The sequence below is a fragment of the Bos grunniens genome, chromosome 5 (assembly GCF_055505025.1).
Source record: "Bos grunniens cultivar Pamir isolate PY7600 chromosome 5, Bosgru_T2T1.0, whole genome shotgun sequence".
NCBI lineage: Eukaryota > Metazoa > Chordata > Mammalia > Artiodactyla > Bovidae > Bos > Bos grunniens.
In genome coordinates, this window is record NC_141169.1 from 114,638,374 (window position 1) to 114,662,222 (window position 23,849).

A 23,849-nucleotide genomic window follows, 5' to 3' on the forward strand; every position below is an offset into this window, starting at 1 on the left:
GAGTGTGGCCTTTAAATTAGAATGTAAGGGGGCGGGGGGAAAGGCAGATTTGCCTGTAGCTTGATTTCAGGTGAGTGAGGGCTGGTGGCTAAAAGGCAACAGCTGTGCCTGGTCCCGGCCCCCACACCGAGGTCCCGCCCCCTACACCAGGGTCCCGCCCCCGACACCAGGGTCCCGCCCCCGACACCAAGGTCCTGCAGCTTGCTGTGAAGGAGACCCCAGCCCCACCAAGGCTTCCAGTGTAACCAGCACGGGTTCCCATGGAAACTCTGCTTTGCAGAATCCTTTGGAAATCGTTCCCCAGGAGGGGAAAGCACTTCTCACACCCGCTTTGTGTTCCTGGGCTTGGTTTCCAGGAATGCTTGTCTTTAAGTGCTGCAAGGAACAGGAGCCGAAGGAGGGCTGGAGGCTGAAAGCGGCCCAAAGGAGCTGAATGGACCGTTTCTAAGCCACTACCCTGGAGACGCCATGGAGGCTGAGGTTGTGGGCCATACTGAGAGGTTTCAGACGCCCAGAGGTGCCAAAGGGTGGCGGGGCTGTGACCTAGAGTTGGCAGGAAACCCTGGGTCGGAGCTGGGTGGGTCAGGCAGAGAGAGGGCCAGCAGCTGAGGCCCTGGCACACATCCGCTGGCCTCTGTGCGGTGGCTCGGGGCACCATCCGGGCAGCAGGAGGCAGTGCCCGCGGCCGCCGTCAGGGGCTGCCCCGGGCTGCTTCTACCAGCTCTAGGTCCTGGGGTCCACCCTCAGGATGGCTGCCATCCACCCTTCTGCTGTAAGGCTCCCTTTCAGGTGGGCTCACTGTGGCTCCTCAGCGCCTCCCCTCGGGCATCTTCCTTGCTGATTAAGAGCCTCTCTCCCTCTCTGGCCCCCCTCAAGACCTCTCCTGGGCCCGGCACACACACACGTCTCCGTTTGCCTTGTCCCACCATCTCAAGGCCCCTCCTGGTCCTGGAACAACACACACACACACACATCTCCGTTTGCCTTGTCCCCCCTTCTCAAGGCCCCTCCTGGGCCCGACACACACACACACACACCTCTCTCTGTTTGCCTTGTCCCCGCATCTCAAGGTCCCTCCTGGGCCCGCCACGTGCGCGCGCACGACACACACACATGCACACATCTCCGTTTGCCTTGCCCCGCCTCAAGGCCCCTCCTGGGCCCAGCGCACACACACACACACACACACACACCTCTCTGTTTGCCTTGTCCTCCCATCTCAAGGCCCCTCCTGGGCCCGCCGCGCACACACACACACACACGCACACGCACACCTCTCTGTTTGCCTTGTTCCCCCATCTCAAGGCCCCTCCTGGGCCCGGCACATACACACACACACATGCACACCTCTCTGTTTGCCTTGTCCCCCCGCTTCTCAAGGCCCCTCCTGTGCCCAGCGCGTGCACACACACACACACACACACACACAAACGTCTCCGTTTGCCTTGTCCCCACTCCCAGGTCCTCCCTGTAGGGGAACCAAAGAGGGGGTCTCCACCCCCAGGGAGGCCCACCCCTCATTTAACGGCCCCCTCCCCTGCACTGCGCAGTGGCAGCCGGTTTTTCCTGAAGGCTGAGAGAAGGAAACACACACCCGCTGTGCCTCCGCAGAGCAGGGAGTTCCCCATCTGTCCCCTCCGAGCGGCGCCCGACGTCCTGATTGTCACTGAAGCCGGGGCTCAGGTGGAAGTGGCTGCTTGGAGCTGGAGCTGGGGTTCAAGAGAGGCGAAGGCAGCTCCTCCCTCCTCTTCTCCACGCACTCAGCGTCCACTCAAGCCTGCCCTCCAGGAGCTCAGTTCCAGGCTCCTCTGCCCCTCCTCCCCGCCACAGCCACCTGCACCCCCCGCCCTGCAGTCATCTGCTGCCCCTTACCCCTGCCCGGCCTGTCTCCGCAGTCCTGGCTCAGTCCTGGGGGCTGGAGGATGGGGGGCTTGGTCTTCCTGGCCCCAAGTAGGGGGTCCCAGAACATTCTCTTCTGAGCATGCCCCCTCCCCCTCCCTGCCTCTCTCCTCACTCACTGAAGACCCCAGCGAGCACCCAGCTCGGCCACCACTGACATCTGTGTCCACAAGAAGGATGATGGGGGACTGCCCTGGTGGTCCAGTGGCTAAGACTCTGATCTCTCAATGCTGGGGCCCTGGGTTTGATCCCTGGTTGGGGAACTAGATCCCACATGCCGCAACTAAGGCCCTGTGAGCCAAATAAATAAAAATTAATATTAAAAAAAGGTGACACGTCGGTCCCTGAGGGCCTCACAGGCCGCCTGGAAGAGCTGGCATTTTGCTCCAGGTGAGATGGGGACCGTGGAAGGTTTTGAGCCCAAGGAAGGTCAAGGTCCCATGTACCTCTCACCAGGATCCTTCAGCTGCCTCATGGACAGAGGACTGCGGGGTCTGGGCCAGGGCGGGGGGTTGCTGTCCCTCCTGGCTCTCTGCATTATCCCTGGGGCCTGGCCAGGCGGCCTCCTCCTGCTCTCACTGGCTTCGGCTTTTCCCAGAGTGGCTCCGCGGCCCCGTGGGCAGTGTTCTGCCTCACCCCGACCCCAGCTCCAGCCTCTGCGTCGGGACGTGGGAGTCAGGAGACTGGAGGGCAGCTTTGCTCAAGGCAGTTTTCCTCCTTAAACAGTTTGTTAAACCGCCTTCTGGGGGGCAGGGGCCTCTGCGTCCCCCACCCCCACCCCAGCCCCATAATCCAGTTCAGAGCTCTCATTGCTGTGCTCGGAGGCTGGGCCTGGAACCGAGCTGGGAGGATGTGGACTGTCCTGTGAGCCCGGCGGGGCCTGTGAGCCCAGGGGGGGGTCCTGTGAGCCCAGGGGGTCCCATGCGCCCGGGGGGGTCCTGTGAACCTAGGGGGTTCCTGTGAGCCCGGCGGGGCCTGTGAACCCAGCGGGCCATGAGCCTGAGGGGGTTCCATGAGCCCGAGGGGGTCCTGTGAACCCAGGGGGGGTCCTGTGAGCCCAGGGGGTCCCATGAGCCCGGCAGGGTGGGGGGAGTCCTGTGAGCCCAGTGGGGCCCGTGAACCCAGCAGGCCCTGTGAGCCCGGGGGGGGGGGTGTCCTGTGAATCCAGGAGGGGGGGTCCCGTGAGCCTGGGGGGAGTCCCATGAGCCTGGGGGCAGGGTTCCTGTGACCCCAGGGAGGCCCCATGAGTCTGGGGGGGTGGTCCTGTGAACCCAGGGGAGTCCTATGAGCCCAGGAGGGGGGGGTCCTGTGAGCCCAGGGGGTTCCTGTGAGCCCAGGAGGGGGTCCTGTGAGCCTGGCTGGGGGGCTCCCATGAGCCTGGGGGCAGGATTCCTGTGAGCCCAGGGAGGCCCCATGAGTCTGGGGGGAGGGTCCCATATGTCTGAGGGGGGTCCTGTGAACCCAGGGGGGTCCTATGAGCCCAGGAGCAGGGTCCCGTGAGCCCAGGGGGTTCCTGTGAGCCCATGGGGTTCCTGTGAGCCCAGGGGTGTCCTGTGAGCCCAGGGAGGGTCCTGTGAGCCCAGGCAGGGTCCTGTAAGCCCAGGGGGGTCCTGTGAGCCTGGGGAGGCGGTATGAGCCTGGGGAGAGGGTCCCGTGAGTCCAGGGGGGGTCCTGTGAGTCCAGGGGTGGGGGGCCCCTGCTGCCCTAGCAGAGGGACTGGGGCTTCTTCTGGACGTCGGTCTACGGCCCTGGGCCCGCTCCCCCAGCCCTTCTATCCCTGCAGGGCCTGGGCTGGGGTGGGTACTGACCTGCTGAGCAGACGGTGTTGCCCATAACCACCCTCGCAGGCAGGCTGGGGTTTGGGCGCCCAGGCCCCTGAGGGACCTCTGGGGCAGCCCTGGGTGTGGGGAAGGAGTACGGGCAAGCAGGGGAGGTGAGGAGGGGAGCGGGGGAGCAGGGGAGGAGGGTGCAGAGCCTGGCAGCCCGGTGCTCCCAGCCTCAGCCCTGGTCGGCCCACGAGACGGGGTGCCACGGGCGCAGCTGAAGGTGAAACAACGGGTCACAGGAACACGCTCGGGCAGCAGAAAGGGCTCAGGATCAGACACTGAGGAGCCGCGGGCCTGAGCTTCTGCCTCACTAAGGGCCCCTCTGTGCTCCCCAGGGACAGCCCCAGGAACCAAGCCATGCAGCTAGGCAGGGATGGACAGGGGTGGCCTCGGGCAGCTGGGCAAGCAGGGAAGGGACTGGTCTGCCCCGATCCCCAGGGGGCAGGGCTGGAGCCTAAGGCAGATGAAGAGGAGGAGGAGGGAGGGGTGGGGACAGGCCAGGTAGAGGGGGCTCCAGGGAACCGGGCTGCAGGGTGGACTGAGGCACCGCTGAGGCCCTGGGGGTGGGGAGCTTTGAGGAGGGGGTCATTGGGAGGCAGCAGTTGGCATGCTGAGTGTCGGGGGCAGGCTGAAGGGTAAACAACCTTGGGGTCCCCGCCCCGTGGGGGGAGGCAGACCCTGAAGTCAGTGCTGAGGAGGCAGAGAGCGTCAGTCTGTCCGGCCCCTGTCTTGCCAGCACCCTCCTCCCTACCCCCTGATGCCCAGATCTCCCTCCTCACTTGCATGTGCCCTGACCCTCCCAGTCTCAGGCCCCCAGACCGATGACCACCTCCTGGGCCTCCAGCTTGGTCTCCCAGCCCAGCCTCCACATGGTTCATTCTCGCTCACACCCTGTACTTCCTGCGCCGGCCCCCGGTTCCACTTTGCACAGCTGCTTTGTCTTTGGCCTAACCGGGGGTGGGGGCCTTTTGTATAGTTGCTCTTTTATTCATCTACTCTGCGATGCGTGTGCACACAGTACTGGGTCCCTGCTGGAACCTCCTGGTGGTTCAGGCTGGTACAAGAGAGCCTGAGTGTCCCTAGAGGGTGAGGAGGGCCCCAGGGATGGGAGGTGTCCAAGAGGGCCCTTGGAGATGGAGGGAGTGCCCACCTGCAGAGGGAAAAGCTTGGGCAGAAGCCTGGAGACGTGGCACACTTGAGGGGCATGACTGGGCTGCGGAACGGGCGTGGGGGCCAGCCTCTTAAATGTGGGAGTGAGGTGATGGGGTACCCAGCAGCCTCACTTCTAATACAGATCAAGTTCCCTGGAGGGAGAGGCTGCCCCAGGGCCTCTGATCCAGGGCAAGATCTGTGGGCAGGCAGAGCTCATCCTAGAGATTTTCATAGACCAGGTTAAATTCACCATCACCCTCAAATTTATGCTGTTTCTCCTGGAAAGGAAAAAAGAAAGAAATGAACAGTAGGGAGGGGAAAGATAAATTTGCACTAATTTAGTTTTGGGCAAAGGAGACAAACAGGTGGCTTTCTAAGTAGCTTTGACCGGGAGCCCTGTTCTTGTCCCCAAGCCCACCTCACCAGCCTCCTCTCCTGTCCTCCCACCCCACGCCTGCTCTCTGCTCTCCAGCCCCACAGGCCCCTTCTTTCCTGCCTTAGGCCTCCCCAGATGCTCTTCTCTCCTCTTGGGGTGCTCCCAGGACCCTATCTGTTCCCCGATGACCTCCTCCTCACTCTACAGAGCTCAGCTTAGCACACCAAGAGCCCCCTCCTCAACTCTGGGCTAGTCCCTCCCCAGAGCCCACCATTCACAGATGTTTCTATGTGTCTGTAAGAATCCATGACTGTTCCTGCAGACCCGGGGATGCTGGGGAACTGGGACAGGGTCTAGTTGTCCTGGTCAGGACCTCAGGGCCTGGCATACAGTGGTCACTCCCTGGGATGGCCCAGACAACCTTGGGGGTCCCAGGGTGGGGAAGCCTTGCCTCCAGTCACAGCCTAGTTCAGAGATGACCGTAGAAAGAGCTTTGAGAATAGGAGATTCAACAGAGTCGGCCTATGCTAGGGGGCCCAAGCACCTGCCCCCCACTTCCTGATGGTTCTTCCAAGGTGCCCAGCCACGGTCCTTGAGCCCCTTGCACTTGATGGTGTCCAGAGCTCTGGTATAGATGCTACTTAACTTGGAACTCATTTGAATTCATGGGCAGTTGGTTTTGCAGGAAAGTGTCATGCATCCACTTGACAGATGAGCAGACTGAGGTTTAAGAGAGACTCATGATCGAGGGATGTGCCTTAGCCCCCTTCATGATAAAATAAAGCCCTGTCCAGGCCTGCCCCTGCTGCCGCCAGCACAATCCCCAGCCACCTTCAGCCTGGGGGCAGCGAGAAGCCTCACACCCCTGCCTGACTGACCGGCGTAGACGCTCTACCGTGCCCAGCGGTGGTTACGCTTGCTCCCTTGCACGGCGCCTACTGGGTCGCAGTACCATCTGCAATCCTCATGGCAAGTCTAGGAGGTGAATGTTCTCAGGGTCCTCAGCTTACAGATGTGGGCACAGAGCTTAGCCGCTTGGCCAGGGCGGCAGAGCTGGAAAGGGGTGGTGCCGGGGTGGTGGGTAAACCCACCAAGCCTCCTAAGCACCAGGTCAGCCGCCTCGGGCGGGGCTCTGCTTCAGCAGTGGGTGGCTCACCCCCACCCCCGGCACATGGCAGGCACTTCCCAGATGAGGGGCAGGACACACGGAAGGAGTGGAGGAGCCAGGCCCGCTGCCCTGGCCCTGCGTACCTGGGACAGCAGGCCCTGGGAGGTGGGCGGGCTGCTGGCTTCACTCTGGATGCGGTCGTAGACCTCGGTCTCCCGGCGCTGTAGGTCCTGCAGGAGACCGTGAGGTCAGGGGATGCCCGTGGTGCCCAGTCTCACTCCTCTCGGTCACACGGCCGCGCCTTTGCACCCACCGTTCCCTCTTGGGGCCGTCTCACCCTCCCCCGTTTGCACACTGCCAGTCCTCTGGGTGCCCCCTGCCGCCCCCTCCCACCACCTCAAGCCTCTCGTAGAGCCTGTGCTCAGCCCGGCGGGCTCTCCAGGCCTCCAGCTCGCTGGCAAGAGGAAGGGCCCTGGCCCACACTCACTGTCCCTGCCTGTCCTCAGGGCCTCAGGCACCTGGCAGCCAGCAGTCCCCCGACGTGACTCCTATGGCCAAGGCTTCAATAGGAGCTCTGCGAACATCCCCCCTCACTCCCTGGACCAAAGCCCCTGGGAGGGTCCCACCCATCCCTCCACCCCTCTAGGTCTCCCTTGACCCCTCCCACCAGCCTGTGCTCACAAAGGACCTAGGCTCACACTGGAATCACACTCCTCTCCTGCAGAGGGGCTTGGTCTGTCTCTAGGTCACCATGGCTGCGGTTGGGACCCTTGGAGAACAACCCTGAATGAGCTGTGGTGACAGGGCTCCTCGCTCACCTGGGTGTGTGTCTTAGGGCCACACTGACTCTTGGTCCAGCTATGAACAGCCTGACCAGAGGCCTCAGGGTGGTATTAATAAAAAGAAATGATTTCTTGTTTGAAATCAGACAAGATTAGGCTCAACTCTCGGCTCTGACATCTGCCAGCCACAGGCAACCGGGGGCCTTCCTGTGCCTCAGTTTCCTCATCTGTAAAATGGGGATAACTGTGTCCATCTTGCAGGCTCAGTGGATGACTATATGAGATATTGTGCACGAAGGGCCCAGCACAGGGTCTAGTGAGTCACATGTGCTTAATAACGATTGAATGATCATCAAGGGGGGCTTGGTGCCTCCCTGCTCTCTCTGCAGTCACAGCCTAGACCCTCCCTCAAACCCTGATGGGCACCAGGGTGGATGCTGCTCCTTGGGAACTGTTGGAGCAGAGCCACCAACAGCCTAAGCAAGAGGCAGGAACCTTTCCTTCCCACGTGTACATGTCATATGGATGCCGGCTGGTTGCCAAGGAGGTGGTTTCCCTGGCAACAGGCAAGCAGGGGTTGCTGAGGAAGGCTGGAGAGACAGGTGGTACTCTGAGGCAAGAGAAGGGAGGGGAGGTAAAGAGGGGTGGGAGGAGGCTCCGAAGCAGCGGGGCATGAAAACCTGTGTAATAAACCATTTGGCACTTGGGGGACCCTCACTTCAAGGGCATCACACACACGGATGCTGCCCTAGGGACCTCCGAGTCAGAAAGAGGGAGGGTCTTGGAAGAGGGGCTTCCGACCTGCCTGTGGGAGCAGGGAGGCCCCGGGGAGGATCCCCAATTCCATTGAAAGGCATCTTCTGAGACCTGCTCTGGCCTGTTGGGCTCTCACACCTGCCCAAAGCACCAGCCACCGCCAGCAAGCCTGATACACGGGGTGTGGGTCTCCCCAGCGGCCCTGGCCCCCACCCTCCATCCACCCAGTCCTGGATCTCCAAAGATCTGACAGCCGCCCTCCCACCAACCTGGATGTTCCTGGTCACAGAGAGAAGCAAGAAAAAGGGCCTCTTTGCCGACATGCTGGCAGAGGACCAGATCTCGGGGCCCCCAGAGGGTCCCCTTCTCCCTCAGGTCCAGTGCCCATGGGCCGCCCACCACATATCAGCCCAGAGATGCCCGGAGCTGTCTGAGGTCTCACAGCTCCTCCTGCCCTCTGTGCTGTGTGCTCCCACGGGCCTGGGCACACTGCTAAGTGATTTCCAAGCCAGAGAAGAGCATCCTGGCCCGGGGGCCCCGCAGGCCTCTGACCCACCCTGGCGGTGGTCAGGCTGTGGGCAGGAGCAGCTGCAGGGCTGAGGACAGGACGGCTGCAGAAGCTGCTGCCAATTAGCAGCTGCTGAGTGAAGCCTTTGACAAGCCCTGACCTGCTGGGCTGCATCTGCATGCCGGCTGTGACCTGCATCACTAGGCTGTGAAATGCAGGCAACCTTGTCAACAGGATACCTTCTTGGCCTTCCGGGGAGGGGGTGATGGGGGCCGCCTCCCTCCGCCGGGAGAAGGCCAGGCCTCTGAACCGGCTGCCGGGCTGGGCTGGGCTGCTGCTGTGCTGTCAGGGCTGGCCTGGGCAGCGCTGGGGTGTGCCACGCTGCTGTGCTGTGCTTTGGGCTGAGGCTGGGCCGGGCTGGGCCACTCGTCTGGGATCCAGCCCCCCCGAGCCCTTTGCCTCCTGCCGCCCTGTATGGACAGTGGTGCTGAGCTGAGTGGTCATCAGCCCTGGCAGAGGGGTGAAGTCAGCGCCGAGGCCTTTGTCCGGGTGGGCTGAGGTCAGAAGTCAGCGGCCCTGGGCCAAGACCTAATCTGAGGGTCCTGGACATTGATTCCCCTAGTAATACCCACATCTGTCACCAAGGAAACACAAGAACTGTGTCTCATGGACACCTGAAATTTGCCTGATGCCCTCTGGGGGCTTCCCTTGTGGCTCAGCTGGTAAAGAATCTGCCTGCAATGCAGGAGACCTGTGTTTGATCCCTGGGTTGGGAAAACCCCTTGAAAAAGGGAAAGACTACCCACTCTGGTATTCTGGCCCAGAGAATTCCATGGACTGTAAAGTCCATGGGGTTGCAAAGAGTCGGACACGACTGAGCAACTTTCACTCACTTCACTCTGGGGGCAGATCCGGGAGCCCTGTTCAGCAAGAAGCGATACTTAGGAGGGACGGAGCACTTCTGCTCTAGGTCAGGATCCTGGCATGTCTGAAGCGAACGGCCCACGGCACTAACAGGAGTCCGGGAAGGCAGGGCTGGGCTAGGCCTCCAGTGAAGGCCTCATGTGCCAGCTAAGGAGCTGGCAGTGGGGAGTCACTGGAGGTTTCTGGGTGGGAAGCGATGGCATCAGGGGTGTGCTGGAAAGGCTCCTCTTCCTGCCAGGAGGAGCAGGAGGGCTGGAGGCTGAGCACGAGAATGAGGGCGCTGGACCAGGCGGAAGCTGGAGCAGAGCTGAGGGGAGGCATCCATGGCGCCCCACGTTTGCCATGGAGTGCCCACTCTGCCCAGCACGGAGCCTCCAGGGAACCCCAGGCACCCGGGAGCTAAGAGCGGGCTTCCACTCAGTTGACTGCTGAGCGCCTGCTACATGCGGGGCCCTGGGGTCCCAGACAGACCACAGTCAGAAAGCAAACAGTGGTCGTAAGGGCCACGGAGAGACCTGGAGAAGGAAGGGAAGGAGGCTGGGTTACAGCAGGGGCAGGTGGGGGTGTTGAGGTGGGGGATGAGGAGGTCAGAAAGGCCTCCCTGCAAAGGTGCCCCCTGTGCAGGGAGATGGGAGCGAGGGAGGGGCCCCACGACAGCTCCAGACAGAACCCCGGAGAGGGGGGGCGCACACACAGCCAACACCAAGGCCCCACCACAAGATGGAGAAATCCACCTCACTAGACGGTCGTGAGTGTGATCCGCAGACCTCCAGCTCCAGGGATCATCAGCACTGACCCAGGGCCCAGCTGCTGGGCTCTGAGACCCAGCATTCGTGTGCACAGAGGCCACACCCCCGTGGGCTGCCCCAGCCAATGGCTGAGCCCAGCAGGGATGCCATCCCTGCCTCTCCCACCCTGGGAGACCCCTGAGCCCCTCTGACCGGGCTCCCAGGGGCCTTGCTGAAGCGTCCATTGACTGTGCGCAGGTCAGCACATCCTCTCTGCCTTCCTTTGCCCTTTCCTTTACCCAGAACCAGATCTGCATCAGCTCTCCCAGTCGTTTCCATTTGCTCTCACAGGTGGTCCCCCGAATACCACTATCACACACTTACTCCTGCCCTGGTGTCTGCTTCTCAGAGGACCGAGGCTCACCAAGGGCTCAGAGCAGAGAGGGATGGGACCTATGTTTGGAGGGCGTGACTCCGCTGCTGCTGATCAGAGCACAGACGGTGGGGCTAGGGTAATAACGGGCCAGCTGATCAGAAACCAACTGCAGGAGGACTTCCCTGGTGGTCCAGTGGTTAAGACTCCACGTTCCCAACGCAGGGGCCCGGGTTCAGTCCCTGGTCAGGGCACTAGATGCCACAGCTAAGACCTGACACAGCCAAATACGAGAGAGAGAGAGAGAAAGGAAGGAAGAAAGAAGGAGAACCCAAATGGAGGGCTCCAGGCAAGAAATGGTGGTGGTACCCACCAGCATCAGCCCTGGAGGGTGAGAAGATTCAGATTCCGGATATGTCTGGAGTTAAGTTGTGCTGATAGACCTGACAGGAGCAGTGATGCAAGGAGACAAGGAAAGGACAGCTTCAGAATGTTTAGCCTGAGCAACAGGAAGGTGGAGCGATCACTCCCTGCATCAGGAGGACTGTGGGAAGAGGCAGTTCCATGGGTGAAGAACCGGACACTGGTCTGAGAGAGAAGCTGATGAGGGGTCCAAACAGAGCTGGGTTCCGGCGTTCAGAGGTGGTGTCTGGGCTGAACATAGAAATGAGGGAGCTGTCAGAGTGTCAGATCAGATCAGATCAGATCAGTCGCTCAGTCGTGTCCGACTCTTTGCGACCCCATGAATCGCAGCACGCCAGGCCTCCCTGTCCATCACCAACTCCCGGAGTTCACTCAGACTCACGTCCATCGAGTCAGTGATGCCATCCAGCCATCTCATCCTCTGTCGTCCCCTTCTCCTCCTGCCCTCAATCCCTCCCAGCATCAGAGTCTTTTCCAATGAGTCACCTCTTTGCATGAGGTGGCCAAAGTACTGGAGTTTCAGCTTTAGCATCAATCCTTCCAAAGAAATCCCAGGGCTGATCTCCTTCAGAATGGACTGGTTGGATCTCCTTGCAGTCCAAGGGACTCTCAAGAGTCTTCTCCAACACCACAGTTTAAAAGCATCAATTCTTTGGCACTCAGCCTTCTTCATAGTCCAACTCTCACATCCATACATGACCACGGGAAAAACCATAGCCTTGACTAGACGAACCTTTTTTGGCAAAGTAATGTCTCTGCTTTTGAACATGCTACCTAGGTTGGTCATAACTTTCCTTCCAAGGAGTAAGCATCTTTTAATTTCATGGCTGCAGTCACCATCTGCAGTGATTTGGAGCCCAGAAAAATAAAGTCTGACACTGTTTCCACTGTTTTCCCATCTATTTCCCATGAAGTGGTGGGACCGGATGCCATGTCAGAGTGTAGACGGTCTCAAAAGGTTGAGGCTGCATGAAATCACCCAGGGAGGGGAGAGAAGCTCAAAGAGAAAGGGCTCCAGGCCTGGATTCCAACGTTTAGAGGTCAGGATTCCTCTGGTTTCTAAGAAGGAACCAGTGAAGAAGGCTGAGGATGTATGGCTGTGAGTCAGAGAGACATCACGGGAGGGTGGAATGTTCTGGAAGCAAGTAGAGAAAGTGTGTCCAGGAGGAGGGAGCACTTGCTGGCCTCAGACACTGCAGCTCACCAAGGAAGAGGAGGACCCAGCGGACCACTGGGTTTAATATCGTGGAGGCCAACAGCGACCTTGAGAAGGAAGGCTTTGGTGGGCAGAGAGAACAGGTGGGCAGAAAGCCTAAGTGGGTCAGAAAGGAGAGAGAGAGAGAAAGTGAAGGCAGAATTTTGACAGACCTGTTAACAGGAGTCATGGAAAAAGAGCAGGGTCACTGGAGGGGCTGTGGGCTCAAAACGAGAAACTGAAGATGGAAGGAATCATAACATGTTTGCAAACTATACATGGAAAACAGTACATCAGCCCTATGTCAGATTATGGAACCAAGACTCAGAAAGTTTAAGTCGCAGAACTCATGAGCAAAAAAACTAAGCTTTGCACCCCAGTCTCTCTGGCTCAATCCAAATTCATGCTCCTTAATCGGTCAATTTTCACAGACAAACACACACACACACACGAATTGGAGTAGGATAGCCTTTTTTTTTGTCACAATATATCATGAGCATTTTCCCACATGAATAAAAAGCAAAAATTGACATAATTAGAAGGAGAAATATACAATCTACAATCATATGGGCAGATTTTAACTTGATTCACTTAACATCTAATAGACAAAAAGCCAATAAAGATATGGCATACTTTAACAACACAATCAACGAGCTTGACCTCTCTGTCACACAGAACACTCACTCACTCAGCCACGCACAATGCAAGTTCTTTTCAAATGCATTTGAAATGTAAGCTGACCTAAAGCAGATCTCTAAAGACCTCAAAGGATTGAAGTCATACAGAAGGTATTCTCTGATCACAACAGAATTAGTAAGAAATAAAAAACAACGAAACTAGAAAATAATTAAATATTTGAAAATCAAGCAAAACATTTCTAAAATAACTCATGGGGGAAGAAGGAAATCTCAGTGGGAAATTTAAACTGAACAATAACGAAAATATGGCATATGAAAATTTGTGGGATGCAGCTAAAGCCACTTTTAAAGGAAAGTTCATAGCTTTAAGTGCATGAATTAGAAAATCAGTGATCAAAATATCCAAAGAAAATAGAGGAGAGGGACTTCCCTGGTGATCCAGTGGCTAAGACTCTGGGCTCCCAATCCTGGGGGTTGAGTTCAATCCCTGGTCAGGGAATAGAACCTGCCTGCTGCAACTGAGAGTTGGAGTGCCACAACTAAGGATCCTGCACGTCACAACCAAGACCCAGATAAATAAATACAACACAAGGGAGAAGGCAAGTGGAGAGGGGAAGTACACAAAGGCCTCTTCCCGTGCACTGCCACCACTCCTATTCACCATCACTGTCTGAGGCAGTGCGGTAAGACAAGCAAATAAGAAATACAAGGTCTGAAGTTTAAAAAGAAAGAAATGAAACGTCTATCATTCATAGATGACATGGCTGGGGCCACAGAAAAAAAAAAAAAGGAATTTACAGAGAAAGGATTAGAATTAATTAGTGAGTTCAGCCCTGGGTGTTCTTTGGAAGGAATGATGCTAAAGCCGAAACTCCAGTACTTTGGCCACCTCATGCAAAGAGTTGACTCATTGAAAAAGACTCTGATGCTGGGAGGGATTGGGGGCAGGAGGAGAAGGGGACGACAGAGGATGAGATGGCTGGATGGCATCACTGACTCGATGGACGTGAGTCTGAGTGAACTCCGGGAGTTGGTGATGGACAGGGAGGCCTGGCGTGCTGTGATTCATGGGGTCGCAAAGAGTCGGACACAACTGAGTGACTGAACTGAACTGAACTGAAACTGAAGTGAGTTCAGCTAGGTTACTCTTTATATAGTCAACATACAAAAATAAATCATATAAAAAATAATCAATCACATCTCAACTTACCAGCAATAGACAATTGGAAAATAGAATGGGCACAACACACATACCCTAAAGCCGCGTTATGAGTGTTAATAAGATGACAGGTGTACCACAGCTCCAGGCATGTAGTAAGTACTCAACTAACGACCCTGACGTCATCATCACACTTGTTCATGCCATTCTTACCTGCCCAGATCCAACCCTAGCTACTAGGGACAGTTCTCAAGGGCTGGCAGAGTCTGTGGCCTCTCTTCCCAGCTCCTTTCCAACCTTAAAGCCTCTTGAACCACCCAGCAACCTGGCAGGGCCATCGGACCTCTTCCCCACACTTCAGCAAAGTTAGCCTGAGTCTCAAAGAAGTCTAAACACAGGCAAGAAAGATGCTCCATGCAAAAGTGAGTCTCTTCCATTAAAAATAACCGTGGAGAAGGATATTTATTCATGTGAAAAGATGTTCATGAGATATTGTAACATGAACAAAAATAGCGGTACTACTCCAATTTTCTTTAAAAAAAGTGTGTGTGTGAGTGTGTGTATGGGTCTCTCAGTATGTGTTTACAGAAAAGACTGCAAGGTATAGAAGTCAATGTTACTAGTATTTATCCTGGAAGAAGATAGGTTTAGGAGGATGGTTATTTTCTTCTATTTGATATATATAGAAAGATCGTTGTGTGTGTGTGTGTGTGTGTGTGTGTATGGAGAGAGAGAAATGTTTTTATTTAACAGCTGACATCAGAATTCCTCCTAGGGAAAATACCATGATAAGCTGCTGGGAGAAAAGAGACTGTGGGGAAGTCTGGGGCCATGTAGGAAGCAGTGGCTGTTGGAAATTCCCTGGAGTGGGAGTGGGGGCACAGGCCCTGGGAGAGCTGGCAGTGTTGTGTCCCCTTTGGGGTCATCGGTGCTGCCCTGAAGGAACCCTGTCTTCGCCTCGTCCCCATCTACCTCATCCTTGATAATCAGGGTCATATTCTGAATACCCTCTGTGTGGGGATTTTTGGACACTGAGGAAAGACCCGTGCTTCATGTACGGGTCAGGGTGGTGGGGACAGGAACAGCTGGAGCTCGTACAGGCAGAGTCCCAGAACATGCCCTGGGGGACCCTGCAGGACCCCCGGCATGGCTGTGCACCTCCCAGGTGTGGAGCCAAGACCCACACCTGGTGGACCTGAAGGTCCCGTAGAGTTGAGACCGCAGCTGACATTGGGTAGCCTTTATTCTTCACTTTCTCAACAATGAGCATATGTTCCTCATTCAGCTAAAATAGATGCAACTGAAAAGGAATGTCTGTCGGCATCCCAGCCCCTGGGCAGACTGGCCACGTGTTGACCAGGTGGGCAGGCCGGCTATGCCTCTGCTTGGCTGTAAGGACATAAAACAATGTGCGTGCATGTGTGTGTGCGTGGTGGGGAGGGAGATAGTGAAGAATTGAAACTCCGTGCTCTATTTAGGGTGTGGGACACTGCCTGACTTTTTCCTCTTTTTGTGGTTCTTGTTGCTCCAATGTTGTTTGTGCAATAAAAACAGGAAGAAGTTGGTGAGCTGGTCACTGTCATTTGGTCAGACGGAGGAAATTTCTTCATTCCTCACCACTGTGCCCTGGCCACCCCCTTGTTCCAGAAGTGGAAGGGCGTGCCAAGGAGGGCACCCCAGCGGCACCTCCCATCTACGTGTCTGCCAGGGGCCAGGGCCACAAACCTGTAACCCTGGTTCACCTTCACAGAAGTCCCACAGGGCAGGAATACTGGTCCCCAGTTCACAGATGAGGAAGTGGAGGCTCGGACTTCGCAGGGAAGTCACACAACTGGAACTCTGACCGAGCCAGGGAACCAGTCCCCAAGTCAGGCCTCAGGGGGTGGAGGACTCACCGTGTAGACAGATTCCGATGGAGGCTGCCCTGGGCTGCTGGTGGCACTGGGGCCCGGGTACTTCTTGGCAGCGTGCTTCCACAGAGCCCAAATCTGTCTCTGGGGGAAAGGAATCAGGGTTGTCAGGCCAGAAACCAGCAGCTCCCCTTCTCCCCAGACCCCACCAGACCCCACAGAAGAAAGGATGGTAGATACCCATGAGGCCACTCGGAAATTGATCACTCAGCACCTTCCACCCACCTTCTCCTGAGACGCGTGGCAAATACCCGTAATGCTTGCATGCATGCTAAGTCACTTCGGTCATGTCTGACTCTTTGTGACCCTATGGACGGCAGCCCCCCAAGCTCCTCTGTCCATGGGATTTTCCAGGAAAGAATACTGGAGTGGCTTGCCATGCTCTCCTCCAGGGGATCTTCCAGACCCAGGGATCAAACCTCCATCTCTTACGTCTCTTGCATTGGCAGGCATTCTTTTTATTTTTTTTTTAACTACTAGTGTCAACTGGGAAACCCAAACACCTTCAAGACCTACATCAAATCATTCACCTGCCCGGGGATACTGGAAACGATAAAGATTCCGTCGAGGCACCCTGCCCACCACACAGGGCCTGGTTCTGGGGAGGTGGGTGCTGCAGGGCACAGGGCCAGCAGGGAGAAAGGGTCCCCGGCTACAGGGCCGATTACTGAGGAGGGCTGCTGAGTGAGCACCAGCCAGACCAGGTGTCCAGTCCTCTCTGTCCCTCAGGGGTTCTGCCTTTGCCCCCACTCTGGACATCAGTTTCCTCAGCAATCACCCTCCTTTGATAGAATGTTGCACAGACTCAGGGAACCGATGAGGAAGTAAGTGCTTGCCATGCGTGTGTCACTTAGGTGGCCCTTGGCCATTAACACACACTCGCCAGGCACCTCTAGTGAACCAGGCAGCGTGGACACGGGGGCCCCATCCCTGCCCTCTGGAGCTTAGGACCCAGTGGAGAGATGGACAATGAACCAGCAGTTTTCCCAAGCATGGTTCCTGCACTGACCGACAGAGACAGAGCCTCTGGCTCACAAGAGGAAACAAGTGTCTCGCCTGGCAGAAAGGGCTGTTAAAAACCTGAAGGCTGGGGCTTCCCTGATGGTCCAGGAGTTGAGAATCCACCTGCCAATGCAGGGGACGCGGGAAGATCCCACGTGCTGCGCATGCCGTTGAACCTAGAGCCTGCTCTCGCAGCTAGAGAAAGCCCAGATGCAGCAACGAAACCCCAGTGCAGCCAAAGATTTTTTTTTTTAAGTCCTCTTAGTTTGGAAGAGAGGAAGGAGAGGAAGAGGCAGCAGCAGGTGCTGGGGCCTGAAGGTCTCGAGAAATGAAAAGATGGTCAGCGTGGTCAGAGACGCAAACCTGCCTGGGATGGATCAGGGCGGCTGTGCCGGGCTGCAAGCAGAGGGTGGATGGTGGAAAAGGTCTGAAGGCTGCAAGCAGGACACGCCAGGATCAGAAGGCGGTTTCAGAAAGCTTGTGCTGGGTGCTGCAAGAAACTCTAGTGGCCGAGGATGCGGGGGCGGTGGGGTGGGTGGGGGCCTTCCGGGAGGCGGGGGCTCTGGGAGCCGGAGGCCGTGCAGAGGCAGAAGGAGGCTGTCCACACGCCCCCCTCTCATCGCAGGCACCGTGCTGCCAACAGTGGAGTAACAACAGCCTCATCTCGGGGCAGGAGCTAATTAAAAACCCTGGCCGCCTGCCAGTCCCCAGCCCATTTACTTGGGATTAGCTCTCGAGAGCTACTTAACTCTCCGGCAGAAGCCAGCGCCATCCCCAGTCACAGCATAATAATGGGTCAGGGCTAGGACGGAGCCTCACTGGGTGCCAGGTGGGGCTCTAAATGCGCGACCTGCCTGACCTCCTGCGCCCCTCCACAAACCTGCAAGGCCAGTCTTCACATGCATCCCTGTTCCACACAGGAGGCTCTGAAGGCTCAGAGAGGGCTGGCAACTTGCCCGAGGCCATAGAGCCAGAAGCGGCAGGGGCAGGATTTGAACCCAGGTCTGTGTGATTGACCAAGGTGCTGCCCTGACAATACCTGGGGTTTTGGCTCTTCTGGGATGTGTAGGTCTCCCAAACAGGTAGAGGCAGACATTCAGGCAGCACTTTATAGTTTACAAAGAATTCTAGGACTTATTCTTGCTAAATCTCTAAGTAAGTCATGTCCAACTCCTTGCAATCTCATCGACTGCAGCGTGCCAAGCTTCTCTGTCCTTCTCTGTCTCCTGGAGTTTGCTCAGATTCATGTCCGTTGAGTCAGTGATGCTGTCTAACCATCTCTTTTTGTTACTTTAATTCTCATAATTGCCTGAGGAAGTGGGCATGGAGTTCCTGCTTTCCAGAGGGGGAGACTGAAGTTTGTTCAGCTAGTCGGTGACTGCTTGGATCAAACCCAGGTGCCCTGTTCTCAAATTGAGTGCCCCTCCTCTGTACCACCTGCTTCACTGCCAGAGCTGGTGGGTGTGGGTTCATGGGCAGGGGCTCTCCTGGACTCCTTGGTGACAAGACCCAGGTAGGCCTGGCCTCGTGGTGCTCCACTGAGGCTGGGGGTGGAGGGGGGAGGCCACTGGGAAGGTAAGAGGCACTGTGGGGTCATGAGAAGGAGTCCAGGTCTGCCAGGAGCTGGGACGGACTTCTCAGAGCTTGCTTGTCTGTCCGGAGACAGGAGTGGAGCGTGAGAAAGAATACAGGTCCTGGAAACAGTGCATTGTGTTGCGGTGGAAGTGACGCTCCCTGGAGCCAGCCTTGTCCCATTCGGGTGCCCCGTCCCAGACCATCAGCATGTACCCTTCTGACTGTGATTTTCAAATGAATACACCGTTCAGCTGCTCAGGAAGTCCGTAAAGCCTCTGTTTCCCGCTCTGTAAGGTGGGAGCAATACTGTCACCTTGCCCCCTCGCAGCCTGGCCACCTCAGACTCATCTTTCCGGTCTCAGTGTTCACTACTCCATCATTCCTTTCACGAACACTGTGTGGCAGGCTCCCCCAGACACCAAGCCTGGGGCTTCTTTCTGGGGCTTACACTCTGGTGGGGGGAGAGGCAGTGACACAGAAACAAGGCTGTGGGGGGCAGAGTGAGAAGAAGCAAGCGGAACAGGGAGACCCGTATTCTGGGCGAGGGGTGATGGAGGCGTGGGCTGGGGGTTGCAGCTAGATCGTGGACAGACTGCCGGCAGGACGGGCCCAGGGATCAGTCGTGGGGGTGGCAGGGAGACAGGCACAGCACCAGGGCTTCCGGTCTGAACATCTGGAGCGTGCTGCTACTTGCTGGGATGATGCTGGCTGCTGGGGACCAAGGAGCACTGTTCCCGACAAGGTGGGTGCAGATGCCCATGGGCACTTGGATGGAGAAGACATGATCTGGAGCGCAGGGAGGGCTTGGGGCAGCCACACTGGGTGGGGTTGTAATCCCTGGAGCGTAGCAGTCATGGAAGAGTATAGACAGATGAGGGGAGCTCTGAGGAAGGGGCCTGGGATGTGCCGATATACAGAGGCCACAGAAATGTGGGTGACCCAGCGCAGGGTTCCCCTGGGGATTCCAGAACCAAGGATGGAGTGTGCCATGGAGGAGGGACACCTGCTGTATCCGATGCCCCGCAAGGATGAGGACAGACCAACGTCGGAGGCTGCCTGCTCCAGGAAGCCCACCTTGATCTCACGCTGAGTGGGAGCCCTCGAACTCGCTTTCAGGACAGGACTCATCTACCTCTTCTGAGTCAGTAGCTCCCAGCTTTGATGCGTTTATCAGATGTGCTCCTGGGGTCCTCTGTCCCTTTTCCTCCTCGGCCTCCGAGGTGGGCCAGCCGGCCTGTCTCTGGCTGGGGACCCTGCTGCGTACTTTGTTCCTGTGGTCAGCTCAGGGTTCAAACCATGCGGGCCATCCAGTTCTGGAGCAGCGTCTACAGGGTCCACATCCGGATTTGGATGCAGCTCCAGGGAACTCTGGGAAATTCTTCGGCGGCACAAACCCCGCGGCAGCTCCCGGCCTTCCGAGCCCTCTCCCCTTCAAGGCCGGGCTCTCACCCCAGCGCCCCCACCCTCAAGTGCACGGACGACAGCAGGAGGTGCCCTGCACTGTGCTCCCACGGGGGCCAGGCACCTGCTGGCGTCTGGCCAATGTGGTCTCGCCCACCTTTTCACATGGAGGAGGGGATCTGTCCTTAACCCCATTTCTGGAGGAGAAAACTGAGGCTTGGAGAGGGTGGAAACTTGACAAGAGGGCAGGGGCTGCCTCTGTCTTGCCTTCCACCAGGTCTGGCACTTAGGCCAGAGCCTGGCACACACTAAACACTCAGCAGCTATTCCTGGAAGGAAGGGAGGGAAGGCGGAAGGGCGCGGGGAAGGAGGTAGGGGTCTCTGAGGCAGTGTGGCAGGGGGAGGGGCTGGGATAGAAGTCAAGCTGAGGCTTCTGAGGTCCACCCTCTCCTGTCGTCCCCTCTTTAGTGACCTCCTACTCTGCACCAGAGCCTCCCTCGCTTCGCTGGACATTGAGATCCAATCATTAAAATCCTTTTTTTTTTTTTTTTGCAGAGCAAGGGCTGAAGTAGGTCAAGTTCTTGCCTGGACACAGCTCGGCCCTCATCCCGCCCGTGGAAGACACCTGTGTGCTCACACAGCTATGCCCGGGCTGGGGGTCCGCAAGTTGCGGTGAGTCCCTTGGCACCCCTGCCTCAGATTACTGTGTCCAACACCTAGTCTGCCGCCCGGGGGCTGCTCTGAAGACTCAGAGCCTTCCCACCTGTCCCTATCCTTGGAAGAGCCGCAGTGGGGAAGAAACATATTGTGGTCCGGTCCTCTGAACCTCACTGTTCAGAGCTGTAAAGTGGGAAGAAGTGACGGAGGTCAACTGACCGGAGCATGCAGGGGAGGGTGCCCAGCACCCAGCAGCCCTGAGGAAACGTTCCTTCCTTCCTTCTGGGTTGCCGGGGATCCAGAGAATATGGGTTTCCCCGGTGGTGCTAGTGGAAAAGGAACCTGCCTGCCAATGCAGGAGACATAAGAGACGCTGGTTTGATCCCTGGGTCGAATCTGGTCGGAAAGATCCCCTGGAGGAGGGCATGGCAACCCACTCCAGTATTCTTGCCTGGAGAATCCCCATGGACAGAGGAGCCTGGTGGGCCACAGTCCATAGGGTCACACAGAGTTGAACATGAGAAATGCCTTAGCACGCACGCACAGAAGATATGAGATAAGGTTTTGGAAACTTAGAGAGCTAGAAATGGTACAAATGCAGGCCTGCAGCTTCCATCAGACACTCTAAGGAACCTGAGACCCCGGAAAAGACTCAAGAGTCCTGACCTCCCGCAACAAGATCAAAAAGGATCTGGTGGCCGTGGGGGTGGGGGTGGGGTGAGGCAGGGGTCCCGGGGGTAAATGGCCCCAAGAAGCACCTATTCCAGGCACCCTTCTTGGGAGGGGCTGTCCCTAAGCCACGTTGAGTAGGGTGGGGGCAGGGTTGCCATGGGTCCTCATCCCCTACCTTCTTCCAGAGAAGCAGGGCCGTGGCCAGAATGCTCAAGACGGCCAGGATGCCGACGAAGCAGAAGAGCAGGAGCTTCTGGGGGCTCTGGGGGGGCTCCTGGTACCCTGTGTCTGGGTGAGGGCAGAGAGGTCAGTTGTCTGGAGAGGTACACCCCACCCCCAGCCCTCCTTACAACTCTCCCTGACTAGGACTCCCGGACCCCCCCTCTGCTGAGGTCCTCCACCACCCAACACTAGCCTTGGCCGAGCCCCTTCCTGTGTTCACTGCCTTGATTTTTGGCAAGGGCAAGGACCGCATCCTTCGCTCCTTAGGTGCCCCTGCCTCAAGGCACTGGCTCCACTGAAAGGCACTTCCGGGGCCTGAGCGAGCCACGTCACCTCCTGGGGTCTCCTCCTTCCCACCCGTGATGTAGTGCTCACACGGGCAGGAGAGGCGAGGTGAAGCAGGGGTTGGGCGGAGTCTGTACCAGGCCTGGCAGGTGCTGCCCTGCGCCAGGGGTAGGCAAGGGCACAGTCCAGCCGTTTCCCTTGAGCCACCCATCCCTTCGTCCACCTCTTTCTCCCTCCATCCCTCCATCCATGTGGCGGACCAAAAAACGGCAGAGCGCCAACCACATGGCAGGCACATGTGTGTCTGGAGTTCAACCAGAACATCCTGCCACCAGGCACCAGCCCTTGCATTCAGGATCCCTCTCTTCCCAAGAAAAGCCTCTGACAGGCGGGGTGTTGCCATGAAGAGCAAGTCCAAGGTCACATCCTGGCAAACCGCAGGACTGGGGGGCCAAGCCCAGGTCCATGGCCTTCTGAAACCCTGGCACGACCAGTGGGAATGGCAGAGCTGGGTCAGAGGGTCATGACTTTGGTGATGGGCTGTTCTTAACTTCTGGGAGTCATTACTCACTCCTCTGAGAATGTGATGAAAACTAGGAATCTGACCCCAGAAAGATGTCCATGAGACGCATGCATGCTCACAGGTCTCCACAAACCCACACAGGCCCCCGGGCTCTGTTCCACACTCACACAACCCATGGTGCGAAAGGGACCCCAAGGACAAGGGCCTGCCAGAGGTGGCCAGAGCCAATCCATACCCCAGACTCTGCCCTTTCCACACGAAGGTGGGCATCTCGGCACACCTGTGTGGCTAGGGGCTTCTGGAGGCAGCTCAGCTCTGTTGTGCCAAAGCTGAGCGGGGAGGCAAACATTCCCCACTTTCGTTCCTGTGCCCGCAAAGCCTGCCGGACCCTGTGCCCAGAGAAGAGCCGCAGAGGAAGCTCACCTCTGACCAGGATGAACGTGCCCTCGCCGATCATCCTGGAGTCCTGCCAGTGCACGGAGCAGTAGTAGGTCCCGGTGGCAGACGAGTTAGGCAGCTTGAGGAAGATGGGACAGGCAGTGGTGTGGGTCTGGTTCTCACTGCCTGGACCAGGTTGGCAGCTGATCTTCTTCTCGGAGCTGGTCTGGCCCTGGAGGTCCACGTGGAAGTAGCTGACTCTGAAGTCCTTGAACTTGGGGGTGTAGGGGTAGGTGATGCTGCAGCTGAAGGAGACGGCCCTGTTGGCCAGAGAGACCAGGATGGGGAGGCCGGTATGGGTCACAGACCGCTCTTCTGCCGGGGAAGGAAAGGGACAGAGTGATAGCTTCAGTCCCCGTGTCCCCATGAGGACCGGGGCTCACGCTCGCCACGTACTGCGTGGATGCAGGCGGTGTGCCGAGTGCTTTTCACACATGACTCTACGCTTCCCAACGCACTCAAAGCCGAGTGTGTAAGGGTTCCGTTTTGCAGGAAGAGTCTGGGCTCAGGGGGTCCAGCTGCTAACTCTCAGTTTCTCAGCAGGTGTGGAGGGTAGCTGCAACCCCTCCCTGGGGGCTGGAAGACGCCAGACCCCACACTCCCAACCACCCTCCTTCCCGAAGGTCAAGAAGCCACGTTGGATAAAAACCACAGGCCTGAGATGACCCAAAGCTGGAGAAGGAGGAGAAGCAAAGAGGAAGGAGGCAAGAAACCAAGTGAAGAAATGCCTCCTGGCAGGAAGAAGCCCTTCTGGGCATAGGCACGCTCTCCCCAGCTTGGAGGAGGCACCAGTGAGGAGAGACAAAGCTTTCCCTGAATCCGAGCTTGGAGAAGAACTTGTACAGTGTTTATAAAATATAGCAAGTGAAAGCAAAAGTTGCTCAGTGGTGTCCGACTCTTTGCGACCCCATGCACTATACAGTCCATGGAATTCTGTAGGCCAGAATACTGGAGTGGGTAGCAAACCGCACCCCTAAAAGCAGTTCTCGGACAATGCAGAGGAGTTCCATGGGCTGCCCCATGGCCACAACCATGACTGAGGCAGTGCTGGGGGAGCTGTCTTCTCCTGGCCCCCACCTAACACCCCTTTCATCAGAAAAGTAAAGTGAAAGTGAAGCCGCTCAGTCGTGTCCGACTCTTTGACTGTAGCCCACCAGGCTCCTCTGTCCATGGGATTTTCCAGGCAAGACGACTGGAGTGGGGTGCCATTTCCTTCTCCAGGGCCTTTCATCACAGGCACCTAGGAAAACAGTCTGAAAGCTCTCCTGAGGCAGGAGTCTGCCTGGCTGGGCGCCCCACCCTCCTGCAGGCTCTGAG

The 23,849-nt window shown here is 57.4% G+C and overlaps 1 protein-coding gene across 3 annotated transcripts in view; it reads right to left on the reverse strand.

Moving 5' to 3' along the window:
• Positions 1–4,691: 4,691 nt before the first annotated feature.
• NFAM1 (NFAT activating protein with ITAM motif 1) overlaps positions 4,692–23,849 on the reverse strand; it is a 37,349-nt gene continuing 18,191 nt past the window's right edge. For all 3 annotated transcript variants that reach the window (XM_086403119.1, XM_086403117.1, XM_086403118.1), the window contains 5 exons: positions 22,518–22,847; positions 21,240–21,352; positions 15,743–15,841; positions 6,505–6,591; positions 4,692–5,155 (listed from right to left, as the gene is read on the reverse strand). In XM_086403119.1, the coding sequence (XP_086259245.1) occupies positions 5,096–5,155; positions 6,505–6,591; positions 15,743–15,841; positions 21,240–21,352; positions 22,518–22,551 (393 nt within the window). In that variant the 5' untranslated portion in view covers positions 22,552–22,847 and the 3' untranslated portion in view covers positions 4,692–5,095. The remainder of the gene's footprint in view (positions 5,156–6,504; positions 6,592–15,742; positions 15,842–21,239; positions 21,353–22,517; positions 22,848–23,849) is intronic.